The sequence below is a fragment of the Ovis canadensis genome, chromosome 23 (assembly GCF_042477335.2).
Source record: "Ovis canadensis isolate MfBH-ARS-UI-01 breed Bighorn chromosome 23, ARS-UI_OviCan_v2, whole genome shotgun sequence".
NCBI lineage: Eukaryota > Metazoa > Chordata > Mammalia > Artiodactyla > Bovidae > Ovis > Ovis canadensis.
This window is the reverse complement of record NC_091267.1, coordinates 14,189,908-14,203,624: the sequence shown is the minus strand read 5'-3', so window position 1 is coordinate 14,203,624 and position 13,717 is coordinate 14,189,908. Positions and strand designations below refer to the sequence as shown.

Below are 13,717 nucleotides of genomic sequence, written 5' to 3'. Positions count from 1 at the left end.
TTGGCTGAGGGGGTGACAGCCAGCCAGCCTGTTCTGGCCCGGCCTGTGCAGAGGAAAGGGCACCCGTGTTCTCGCGGGAGCCGGCTGTGCGCCTGTGCGTCCCCTTCTGCCCCCCGGTGGCCGTAGCCTCGTCGCCCAGAGAGGACCTCAGGACTTGTGCTTCCTCAGTAGCCTCTTCCTGGAAGCCTTCTGGGGGCCGTGACTCATTCCCAGAAGTTCTCCCTAAAGCTCTAGAGCGCTTTTTGGGAAAAACTGCAAATGTCGTTAGTTTTCCCAAGAAAACGTAAAGTGAATACATCTTTGCGTTTTATTGTAATAAAGGCTAATACAAAAGAAAACTTAAGACCGTCATCCCTACCATGTATTTAGATTTGTAAAATTAGAGACACTGTGACTCTGTGCTAATTCTGTATTTTCTTTCAGGTTGGTTTGTTGGATCTTGAACTCAACCAGCTGACCAAAGCACTATTTCTGGCCTTGGTTGCCCTCTCGGTTGTCATGGTGACCTTGCAGGGATTTGCAGGCCCCTGGTACCGCAGTCTCTTCCGCTTTCTTCTTCTCTTCTCCTACATCATTCCCATAAGGTGAGTTTAAGGATGAGGAACACCAGTGTCTGGTTTCAGTGAATATGATGTTATTAAATGTGTTGTTCTCAGTGTGAAAGAAATGGTCCACTTAGAACTAAAGAGGGAAGATACGGGACTGACTCTAACCATGGCTGCCTCCCTTTCACTGTGGGCACTGACTCTGAGAAGTGAGCGTGTGCCTGAAACTCCCCGTTGAGAAAAAGGCGGAGGTGTCCACTCTGTTACCCTTGGTCCCAGCGCTCTGAGTGCTGGAAGGCCTGAGCCCAGAATCTGCCAGTGTGAGCCCTGCCCCCTGATGTGAGGCACCCGCTGCCCAAACCCCAGTGGGGTCCCTGCCCCAGGACAGCCGGCCTCCTGGGGCGGAGTCTCTAGGTCTGCATGGCCTATCTCAGCTGTTGGCACACTCCCTCCAGACTGTCCTGCAGCTGCCAACAGCCGTCTCCTCCCATCTCTCTTGAGCAAACACATCTTTTCTTGGGATTTCTTAGGGGTTTTTCCTTTGTTTTCATTAATCTCGTTTTTCTTCATTTCTTTTGCTTTTATCAGTTCTGAAATTTTATGTGGTGTCCTTCATGACTATTTCTGTTGTACGACGAGAAAGGCTGAGTTAAGAGTGCTCTTCCTTCTTTGGGGCACTTCCGTCTTTGATAGAAACCATTGAACAATATTCAGATTTTATTGCAGTTTTTTAATATGAGTATGTTTAATTTCTTTCTTCTTTTCTGTAGTAAACTAACAATGTAAAGAGACTTGACATGTTTCCCCTTATCCTATTAATAGGAAATACTAATTATAGTCATGAAAGTTAATATATAAGTATTTTTAAACAAAAACTAATGATCATTTTCTCACATTTCAATTTTGTATATTTATAGTAAAAAATTAGATCATACCCAATAACAAGAGAAAGAAAGAAATATTATGTATAATCTCTGTTGCTGCTGCTAAGTCACTTCAGTCGTGTCCGACTCTGTGCGACCCCATAGACGGCAGCCCACCAGGCTCCCATGTCCCTGGGATTCTCCAGGCAAGAACACTGGAGTGGGTTGCCATTTCCTTCTCCAGTGCATGAAAGTGAAAAGTGAAAGTGAAGTCGCTCAGTCGTGCCCAACTCTTAGCGACCCCATTGACTGCAGCCTACCAGGCTTCTCCATCCATGGGATTTTCCAGGCAAGAGTATTGGAGTAGCTGATGATAAATTCTGTAAGACCTTTCAGATGTGGATATACTTAAAGACTTATAAGTAAGAATGTTCATACTTACCTATACATAAGTATATTAGCATTCACACATATCCTCTTTCTAAGTCTGTATATCCTTTTAAAAAGTCTGCTTATGTGAAATTGCCCTGGCAGTCCAGTGGTTAAGACTCCATACTTCCACTGTTTGAGGCTTGGGTTCAGTCCCTGCTGGGAAACTAAGACCCTGCATGCCACTGGTGGGGCCAAAAAAAAAAATCTGATTACAAAATGAGAAAGGTACAAGGCTGTGTGCAAGTCTGGCTTCTTCTAGTTTTTCCATCAGCAGTTTTATATTTAGATTAACATGCTTAGTCAAGCTTGGAGAGACTTGCTGGACAGAAGTGTGGCTGCACCTCTGTCTGTCTCTGAGATGCTCACATGCACTTCAGCGTGATACTTCTCCTCATTTTTCATACTGTGAGAATGCAACTACACAGGTTTAGCAGAAGGGATGAAACAGTAAAATTAAAATGTAAAACGTATAGAGGACACTGATTTAGGGGCTTAACATTTGATTCAACCAAATTTGTTTTCTCATTGCAAAGTTTCCATTAAAATATAAATAGCAATACATTTTAGTATTTACTAAATATGTTTCTGCGCTTAACAAAGAATCGACTTTAAAATAGTCTTAAAATTGTCTTTTTTCTTTTTCAAAGTGCCAGTTCTGGAAAATAAAGTGCTTTTCTTCTACTGACCTAACACTCTAAAAGTCTTTTCCGTTTTAAGAAAAGAGAGCTGTTTTATGGAAATTCTCTGCAGAATTAAGTTTGTCTGAGTCACCTGATACAAGTTCCTTCATCTTTCAAGGAACATAGTATGAGACTTACCTCTACTTTTGTAATCCAGAAATAAATGTGTGCTCCTTAAATCGTTTGTTTTTCTCGTAGCACAGAGCCAACCATCAGAATTCTTCACAGTGCATGTGAAGTTCCCTCAGGTCAGGAGCTCGCGTTGCTGCTCCTAGTCACTGTGTCTTCTGGATATACTCTAAAATGCTGCGTCACAGTCTAGCGGGTAATCAGAAGCAAGCGTCTTAGCACTGCCAAGCCAGGGAGGCTCACGTGGGCAGCAGAAGCAAGGTGGTATTTGATGAGGTGACAGCGGTGCTCCTTCCCAGAAACACTGGAGTGCCTCTTGTGGGTACAGCGTCTTTGTGGAAACACTGACGTTGATGAGGGTTTGTGTGGCCTCGGAGACCATTTTCCTCTCTTTCACTCTTTAAGTCAAGCAGCCAAATCAGCGGCTGTGGGAAGGCTTGCCAGGGAAATGCCCACGTATTCATGCTACCAGCTGACCGCTTGGTGGGACGCCCGGTGCTCTGCCCAGAGTTCTGCTCAGTCAGCACATCAAGAAGGGAGTGTTGAAAACGTTAGCTAACACAGGCACAACATTTGCTTCAGAATTTAGAGATTAACTTTCCTGGAGTTTTACTGAAGGAAAATACGTAGATTTTTGTCAAATTATTTACAGGGCAGATGCCCTTCCTGCAACATCACAAGTTTGTGCTAACCTGCCAGCTTCATTTTCCAGGTAGAATGCTTGGGGGAAAGAGTACTTTCCACCTTACTTAGACCTCAGAATGATATTCAGTTACTGACGGCTTGGGACATTTGCAGTCTCTCCAGACTGCAGAAGATGCCAACCTTAGAAGAGTCAGTGTGTAGAAAGCATGCACGGAGGGAAGTCCTAGGGTGTGCCTGGACAGCCTTTTGCTGAAGAGAGGAGATGTGTGACTGTAAGATCCACTTAGCCATCTCAGCAGGAGTAAAGAATAGATGGGCTTGTCCAGCAAAGACCTGTGGAGGGGCTCTTGTCTGATGGTGTGGTCCCCCCAGGACGCACATGAGAGACCCTCAGAGTTTTTGAAAATGTTGTATCAGCAGTAACACTGACATCTTGGACGGAAAGGGACGGAGATAGAACAAAATAAGAAGCCTGCCAGACTCCCAAAATTCTGCGTGGGAGAAATGGGCTGGAATTCTCCATGGCTGGAAATGGGCTGATAGAACTGCCTGGCTGCAGGCGTGTGCTACATTTGCGGGGAAAGAAAGGGTAGTTTTGAGGCCAGAGCTGGCATATGTCCTGCAGAGGCTGTGGAGCCGGGAGTCCAGAGCTGGAGCTTCCAGGCACAGGGAATTATTCTCAGCTCTTGAAACCTTATGCAATCTGCTTTGCTGGGAAGTTAACTACAACTGCTTTGTAGTTACTTATGATGTCTGGATGTTAGTTCTTTTTCAGTTCTCCGTTCTGCTGATAATCTTTCTCAGTCTTTAACTTGAATTTTTACTCACCCAGTGGTTAAATTATAAATAAAATTGTTAGTTTTACATTGTCAAACTTATAATTCTGTTTTGTTGTTGCGTTTCACTGTGTGTGTTTAAGAATTCCTCCTCTACTCCAGAATGGTGACGCTGTCCTCCTGTATTAACTTCTAGAAGTTTATTAGTTTTCTCTTTGACCACTGGAAGTGCTTTTGTTGTTTCCTATTTGGGGGGTGGGGGGGCAGGGATTAATAGTGTAGAGTAGTATTTTCACATATTTTTCCATACCGGTTCTCTTAGCACCCTTTGTAGAAAACACCTCTTCCCGACGATCTAGGGTCCTCTCTGTCACATGCTAAGTATTCATATATGCACAGGTCTGTTTTGGGTTCCCTGTTCTGGTCTTTTTATCTTTTCCTGACCAAGTAACAAAGTGCCTTAGCTCGGAAGCCCTTATAATAAGTGGATATTTGGTAAAAGCAGGTCCTCCATGTGTTCATTGAGTGCCTTTGCTCTCCTTGGTCGGGCTTCCCAGGTGGCTCTAGTGGTAAGGAGTTCACCTGCTAGTGCAGGAGACACGGATTTGATTCCTGGGTTGGGAAGATTCCCTGGAGAAGGAAATAGCTTCCCACTGCAGTATTCTTGCCTGGAGAATCCCGTGGACAGAGAAGCCTGGCGGGCTACGGTCCACGGGGTCGCAGAGAGTCAGACACGATCACGTGCACATGCGGGCTCTCCTTGGTCATTCACATTCACTACTAAATCTTCCAAACCATGACTGTGGAGTACCTCTTACCTGCGTTAGGTCTTTTCTAACATCTCAAACTTTTTAAACACTTTCATTGAAATCTTGCATAACTTTTGTTAGAACTGTTTTTAGATACTTGACATTTTTCAAATGCTGTTATAAATGCCATTTTTTGAAAGAACTGTTTCCTATATATTTGTTGCTGGTATAGAGAAATAAAATGGATTTCTATAAAAATGGTTGAATCCATCCATTTTGGTAAAATTTTATTGATTCTAATTATTAATGTGAAATCTATTATATTTTTCTCTATAGATAATCACCTAGTCAGTAGACAGTGATAGCTTGCTTCCTTTCGGTCTTTTGCACCCTTTCTTTCTTTGCCTTGTCATTGTAGCAACAATTTCTAGCTTAACGTTAAGTGGCTGTAGTGATACTGCACATCCTTCTTTGTTCCCGATGTGAAAGGCAGAGGTTTCAACATTTCATCATAAGGATGCTGTAAGTTTTTACAGAACCCCTTCTTTATAATATATAATAGAAGTTGTTTCTATTCCTATTTTGTTAAAACTTGTCTTTAAATCACTGATTTAATTTTTTAAACGTTGCTACTAAATCTTTTGAGATGATTTTTCATCTTAAGTTTTTCTTCTTCAGATATTCATATGCCAGATTATACCAACTGACTCTCTGATGTCACACCTGCTTTGTGTTATTTGGGGGGAAAAGCACAACTTGGCCATGGCATAATACTCCTTCATGTATTACTGGATTCCATTTGCTTGTCATTTTTGTGAAGTTTTTGCATTGGTTTATCTGAGTGAGATTAACTTATACCTCCCTCTCACATCTTTTGGTGTTTAGTGTCAAGATTATGCTGTTCTCTTAAAATACATCAATGAGTCTTCCCAAAATTTTTTGTTTGAAATTGTAATTATTTATTCCTTGGACGTTTACACATCGAGGAGGCCATGTCAGCCTGAACTTTTTGTTGTGGAAAGTTGTTTAACAGAGTTGATTTCTCTACTGGTTTATATATATTTCTTAAATACTTAAAGTTTAAGTAGTTAACTTTAACTAGTCAGAAAACTTTATTTCAAGTTTTTAACTTCTTGAGTCAGTTTTGGAAAGTATGGTTTTCAAGAAATACGTCACCTATACCTAAGTATTCAAAAATTTTAATTAAAGTGTGTTAATAATGTTTTCCTATAATCTCTTCTTATAAGTGTGATCTGTGGTATTGATCACCTTTATTTTTGGTACTTATTTCTGCCCCTTCTCTCTTTTTTTCTTGATTAGTCTTCCAGTGGTTTCGTCAACTTCAGTAGTCTTTACGAAAATCTACTCTTGACTCTATTGATTCCCTGTGGCTCTGTAATATTTTCCTATTTTAGTAATGTTGACTTTCTTTCTTTCTTTCCTCCTACCTTCTTTGGTTTGTATTCTTCTTCTTCAGATAGATGATTAACTCACTAGCTTTCATATTTTTACCCTTTTGAATATATGCAGTTGAGGCTATACATTTCTATACAAGTACTACTTTGGCAGCATCCTAAAAGTTTTCATATGTAGTATTTGTGTTATTGTCAACTACAGATTGTTTAATCTTCACTGTGATTTCTTCTTTGACCCGTGGTTATTACAAAGTTATTTCTTAGTTTATGAGCATATTCTACTTTTCTAAATATGTCTCTGTTCATAGTTGGCTTGATTGTGTTGTTACCAGAAAACATGCCATTCATTATTGCACATCTATGAAATATTTTGAGACTAGTTATGGGGCCCAGTATTTAGTTGGTTTTTGTGGACATTCCCTGTGTACTTGAAAAGAACATGAAGTCTGAATTGTTGGTCTCCGTGCTTCACAGTGTGTTAGGTCAGGATTGTTCAACTTGTTCATAAGTTTCTCTGTACCTTTTGCTTGTTTTCTCAACCTTTTCTAACAGTTACTGAGGATGGTGTCAAAATCACCCATCAGTATTGTGAATTCATCTATTTTTCCTTTGAATTCTATTTTTGGTATTATATATTTTGTGACTTTACTGTTGATGGTATCCAGGTTTAAATCATTACATATTTCTGCTGAATTATGCATTTTCTCAATATAAAGTGACTTTCTTTATCTCTGCTAAGGCTTTTTGCATTAAATTCTACTTTGCTTTATGTTAATATAGTGATGCCAGCTGGCTTTAATTTGCTTGGCATGTCTTTTTCCATCTTCGTACTTTCAACTTTTCTGTGTAATTATATTTATATGTGTCTCTTGTAAATAGCATAAAGTTTAATTTTAATCTACTCATAGTTTTTGACTAGTGCATACACAATTATTGTAATACTGTTGTATTTTTAGTTTAAATCTATTATTTTATATTGTGCTTTTAATGTATATTTCTATTCTGTATTTTTTCTCCTTTCTTACCATTTTTTTTTTCAATTCCACCTTTTCTATAGTAGTTTGTAGGTTTTATAAGAATTTCTGTTCTTTTTAGTATGTGTCCTTGAAATGAAAAACATTCTTAATTTCTCAGAGTCTAAAGGTATTGGTTTCCTTTGCATGTCATCTTACAAATGTTTAACTCCATTTGCCCCTTCTGACCTAATCCATTTTTGTAATTTATCCTAATTGTAGGTATTCTTAAACTGCATGATATTACTGTTTTACACATTCCCTCTTAATTTTGGTTTATCAATGTTTTATTCTTCTTACCTTTCAGAAGTTCCATGTAGGATAATTTTCCTTCTGTCAGAAATGTATTCTTTAGTTTTTGTTTAGTGAGGGTCTCTGTTGGGAACCCCAGGTTTCTCCTCTTGAAAGACAGTTTCACCTGTGTAGCTCTCTGAGTTGCCACATTCAGCTCGCTCTCTTCTGGCTTCTGCGGCTGCTGTTGCTGCTCTTCATCTCGGCCTTTCCCCTCTGGGACCTTCCCAGTGCCTTTCAGGCCTGCTCTTTGTGGGTGGCGTCCTGCTCTCTGACACAGTGTCTAGATAGATGTCTATTCCGGAATCTGTAGATAGGTTTCTTCCACTCATCCAAGAACAGTCTCAGTTTGTCCCTAAATACTGCCTTTGCCCTGTTCTGGGTGGGCAGAGATCCACCCATACCCTTTGTTTCTCCTGTTTTACTTTTGTACTTTCCACCTTTTTTTGTTTCTTGGTTTATTCTGTTAATAAGTAATGTTCCTGATGACCTGCCTTCCAAGCCACTGATTTCATCTTTGGCTATATCTAATCAGATATTAAACTAATTTCTAAATTTCAGTTATTGGCATTATTTTAGTTCTAAAATTTGATTTATTATTCATTTTTATTTTTGCCTGTTCCACACAGATACCTTCCCAGTTTCCCCTGTGCGTCCAGGCTGCAGTCCGTGCCTGTTGCACGTGCGCATTTCATGCCTTGCGCAGTGTTTCTCTTGTGTTTTCCCCTCTGGCTCTTGTTCGTGGTATAGTATGTTTGTGTGCTATGTGGTGGTGGTTGTTTTTGGTTTATTTGGATTTTGTTTGTTTCTTTGCCATTGTATTTGAAAAGCTAACTATAGGAATCATTGAGATAAGAGATGGAAGTACGTTTTTCCAAGACAAATACTCTTACTTCTAAACTGTGTACTTGTAGTTACTACCTGTCTTAAAACAGCTTGAGACAAGTTCAAGATTCATGGTTACAGACTTACTCAGGAAACGAGCCTGACCCCATCACACCTGCAGGTGCATTGGTCCAGGTTGGCCCTGAGTCTGAGAGCCATGGGCGAATCACCTGGTGAAAACATTGTTGAACCATCGCTTGCCATCTGTGGTGTGTCATGAAACTTTTAGAGAATCATAGAATAAAACATTTGGGGGAGGGAGGGATCAGAAAAATTGTATCTGAGCTTTTTTCCTTTAAATGACTATTTACAGGAAACAGTTTTGATTACTTTAGATAAAGCGTGTCATTTAAATGACTTTTATTTTCTTTTGCTCAGATGAGGATCTAAAAATAAGCCTCTCTTTGGAGAAATATGTGTGAATTATCTCAGGTAGCTTCACTCCCTGAGGAGCCTGGTGTGCCCTGCAGCTGGCTCACCTGGTTCTGATAAATGTGCAGGTTTAATTGTAACAAATTAAGTTTAAATGCAGCAGGCCATGTCGGTGGGGTGAGGGTGGAGGGTTGGTATGCCACGGTCCACGCTGCGCACCTCACTTATGCAGGGTCCAGGCTACCCCCTCAGACACTTCTGTGGCTGTGAGGAAGAAATGGGGAAAGAAAGTGCCACCGTTAAGATGGACTCTATGTTCTAAAATTAACCTCGTGTTTTCTCACTGTAGCATGAAGCAGGCTTATGCATGTTCCTCTCGGGGACACTCCTGAACACACTAGTTCGTGAAGATAGTTTATTCCATTTTCTTATATGTGTAACTGGAGGAGGGCATGGCAACCCACTGCAGTGTTCTTGCCTGGGAAATCTCATGGACAGAGGAGCCTGGTTACAGTCCATGGGTTGCAAAGAGTCAGACAGGACTTAGTGACTGAATAGAAACAACATTATTTAGCAGTAAAGGTCATAACTGCCTCTGATTCAACCGACCATCTAGAACTGCAGCCGTTTTCCCACTTATTTGGAGTAGGTCTTAGAAAATTTCACAGTTGCTAAATTAGTAATATAACGAGCTTAAATATGTATATGGTATATATTATTATAATACTCAAAATAGTAGGCTTAATATATAGTTTTTGTTCAGAAAAAGTGTAACTGTAAAGTATAGGGTTGGCAAAAAGTTCCTTCAGTTTTTAAGTAAAAGTAAAAGACATGTTTTTCATTTTCACCAAGAATTTATTGAACAATGTATTCTCCATTTTGTTCCACTACCTTCTGCCATTTTTCAGTAACTTCATAATTCCATCATTCCAAAACATTTTGTCTTTGTGAGCAAAGAACTGTTCCAGGTGCATTTTTAGTCCTCCGTGAAATGGAAATTTTTTCCACTAGGAGAATTTTGTAAAGACTGAAATCAATGGAAATCTGCAAGTGCAGTGTCTGGTAAATACAGCGAATGAATCGGGACTTCCCAGCCAAGCTGTAAGTTTTCCTTGTCAACAAAAAAGCTTGAGGCCTTGCGTTATCATGATGGAAGCTGATGTGTTTTCTGCTGACTAATTCCCCAGGCTTGTCATCGAGCACTGCTTTCAGTTGGTCTGATTGGGAGCAGTACTTGTTGGAATTAATCGTTTGGTTTTCCAGAATGAGTTCATAATAGAGGACTCCCTTCCAATCCCACCATTTACACAGCATCACCTTCTTTGGATGAAGACCGGCCTTTGGTGTGGTTGGTGGTGGTTCATTTCCCTTGCCCCACAATCTCTTCCATTCCACATTATTGTACAGTATCCACTTTTCATTTCCTGTCACAATTTGTTTTAAAAACAGAACATTTCATTACGTTTCAGTAAAGAATTACATGTGGAAATATGATCAAGAAGGTTTTTTTCACTTCACATATGTGGAACCCAAATATCAAAATGATTAACATACCAAGCTGGTACACATGGTTTTCAACACTTGATTTGAAAACTTGATTTTGAGTATGTTGGCTGTGTCCCATGTGGTATAATGTTGATTATTCTCAATTAATGTCTCGATTTGTTTGCTATCAACTTCCACTGGTCTACCCAACTGTGGAGCATCGTCCAGCGAGAAATCTCCAGCACGAAACTTCACAAACCACTTGTGACATGTTTGATCAGTCACAGCAATTTCTCCATAAACTGCACGAAGCTTTTTTGTGTTTCAGTTGTGTTTTTTCTTTTCTTGAACTAATAAAGCATAATATACCAAAAATGTTGCTTTTTTTCATCTTCAATATTAAAATGGCTACACAAAAATTCAGCAATTTTATTCTTTTTTTTTTAATGCATGCTGTGACAGCTGTCACAATCTTAACAAAATTGTGTCAGTGAAGTTAGAGATAACTAAGTGCTGCTGTGCTACTAGAGTCATTTTACAGAAAAAACAGAAGAAACTTTCTGGCCAATCCAATACCAGTTGAACAGAGGCCTGTGTTTTGAAGTTCCATAAAATTAGAACATAACTAAAAAGTAAGTTAAATATCTAACTAAAAAGTAAGTTAAAGTAAGTGATGATAACTATTCTGTCAACTTGGTGTTTGAAATTTGAGCTTCTAGAAACTTTTGGCATTAAAAATGAAAATTATTGGACTGACATTTGATCAAGATGTCCAGTGTGAATCAGAGTGAACATAAGCTCTGTTTCCTCCCTGTATGGTGTTATCGTCTTAGTTGAAGGTGTTTTTCCTTCATATGCAGTGGCTCTGCTCTTTTTTTATGAACGTGATGCTCAGGGGCTGGTGCTCGGAGGGCCTTTGCCCAGCCTCCTCCAGAACCTGCTCCCCTTCACGGCCTCCACATGGGGGAGCTTCTCCTTCGTTCTTGTGAATCACGGGGGTGGATGTCAAGACCCCTCTCAGATACTGATGCTCAGTGATTCGGGGCGATTTCCTCCCACGTATTGCTGGCCCCTTTGAGCCTGGACCCACGCTGCCGTCCACCTCTCCCAGGTCCATCCAGCCGCATTGCAAACCAGGCTGATGGGTGAATGATGAGCGACTGGCTGAGAAGGGGCCTGCCGACTTAGGTGTCAACAAATTCATTTCTCTTAAAGTCTGAAATCCACTATGATCTATCTCTTCCACCTCAAATTACAGAGAATGCATGTCTCTGTAAATAAATTTTTATGGAAAGCATGCTGGACATGCAGTGTTGAGTCACTAACGACTGCAGTGGGTTTTCTCTGGCAGTTTGCGTGTGAACCTGGACATGGGCAAGGCTGCCTACGGGTGGATGATCATGAAAGACGAGCACATTCCTGGCACCGTGGTCCGGACCAGCACCATCCCGGAGGAGCTGGGGCGCCTGGTGTACCTGCTGACCGACAAGACAGGTGCCGCTCTGCCCACGCGCACCTAGAGGCGTCTGGGCGGGGGTGGGGGGACCCTGGCCTACCTGTGCCCACGCATGTGTAGGGTGTGTGTGCACATGTGTGAGAGTGCTGAGTTCACAGCGTTTCCCAGACTGACCGCGAAACTGGCCTCCAGCCAGTCTCCCGACTCTGACATAGAGGATCATCAGAATTAGCAAGATGTGAGATTCTTAGAGACTTTTAAAGACTGACTTCTGTATTTTGAACTTCCACATCCTTACACTTGTGATTTTGTTCTATTTAACTGCCCGTGTTACACCTTTCTGGTAGCTTCTTAAGAGCTAAAAGGGTTTGTTTATTATAGAATGGTAGTTACAAACTGGTAGAAGAAAATGAGGATTAATAAGATCTGTGAATTTGATGTTTGTTTTAACAGTAACATTCTCCAAAGAGCCTCTCTACAAATGGTTCTTCCCCATTGGGTTCCCTGCTCCAAATTTGCTTTGTCTTTATTTCATTTTTTTCATCAAAGAATTCTTGTCAATTCATAACATACTAAATAAATGACAGATTGAGTCCAGAACTATAACAAGAACCATATCTAAGGGTTAAAATCCCTTCTTGATTGACTGATTCACGGTGTAGATTCCTTTGTAATTCTTAGCCAACTAGAAATAAAATCTATAAATGGTAAAGAAAATATGGGTTCCCCATATTTTACCATACCATTGGCAGTGGTAAAGAATCCCCCTGCCGTTGCAGGAGACACAGGTTTGATCCCTGGATCTGGAAGATCCCCTGGAGAAGGAAATGGCAACCCACTCCAGTATTCTTGCCTGGAAAATCCCTTGGACAAAGGAGCCTGGTGGGCTACAGTCCATGGGATTGCGAAAGAGTCGGACACAATTTAGCAACAAAAGAGCAACAAAGAAAATACATGTCAGTTACAATTCAACCTTATTTTTAATAAAATATTAGAAAAATCCTCACTGTAGTCAGGAAGAAGAAAGACTAACATGTACCAGGCTTTGACATTACTCCAGCTACTGCTGGGAGCCAGGAACTAGAAGCAAGATCCACAAGCAAAAGCAGCAGCAAATATCTACAAATATAATAATCAAGGAAGTCAGTGGCTGAAAACAGAAATCAGTGAAGTGGCAGGCTACAGGTTAAAATAGCAACGGGGATAAAAGTCACTCCCTTACGTGTGGAATAGACTGAAGAATGATTCCGTTTAGAATCGCTGAGGTCCATGTAACCACAAACTTGAGGAACCTGCGGGCACACGTGAAGGCAGTGAGCAGAGCTGGCAAAGAGCTGCCCATGTCCCGACGGTGAGGGCTCGGTGGTGTGTGGCAGCCAGCCTTCACACAGGGATTACAGGTTTCTGGCAGCTCAGTCAGAAAGAGTTGTTGGATTGTGTTTGGTCTTCATTAGGGCTTGTCTCTGTGGGATGCTGAGGAATCTACCGGGAAGGTGATACTCCGTGAATCAAAAAAAAAACTCAGAAATAGCGACCTGAGGAGCTCGGGGTCAAGAAGGTAGGTGGTGGAAGTGCCTTCCCAGCCTCACTGCGCTGATGGGAGAAAACTTAAGAGAGTTAGCCTCAAACAACACTGGAAAACGCGCAAACTGCCCATAGCTGATCCAGAGATTGAGCTGTTTCCGGAAAACAGGTGGAACTTGTTGGATGGAGAAGCAGGCACACAGCAAACCCAGACCCCTATGAAATGTTACAGACGTGTCAGAAATGTCTCCAGAACCAGCTGAGTCCTGGAGAGGTGGTCAGTCCACGGCCGGCAGGCACGGGTAGGGAGGCACCCGGCTGCTGTCTGCAGAGAGCACCGCCCTGCTCGACGGCTGTTGGTGAACACAGTCGGGAACCACAAGCCACCCCCAGGAGACAAGCGTCCCAGTGCCGACAGGCAGGCTGTTGCCAGAGAGGGCGAGTTCGTGACTGTGTA

General features: G+C 41.4%; 1 protein-coding gene across 9 annotated transcripts in view; it reads left to right on the top strand.

Moving 5' to 3' along the window:
* ATP9B (ATPase phospholipid transporting 9B (putative)) overlaps nt 1-13,717 on the top strand; it is a 156,123-nt gene that overhangs the window by 110,372 nt on the left and 32,034 nt on the right. For all 9 annotated transcript variants that reach the window (XR_011252450.1, XR_011252449.1, XM_069569205.1 and 6 more), the window contains 2 exons: nt 424-584; nt 11,632-11,774. Coding sequence is in view for 7 of the 9 variants with exons in the window: in XM_069569205.1 (XP_069425306.1) it covers nt 424-584; nt 11,632-11,774 (304 nt within the window). In the remaining 2 variants the exon portion in view is untranslated. The remainder of the gene's footprint in view (nt 1-423; nt 585-11,631; nt 11,775-13,717) is intronic.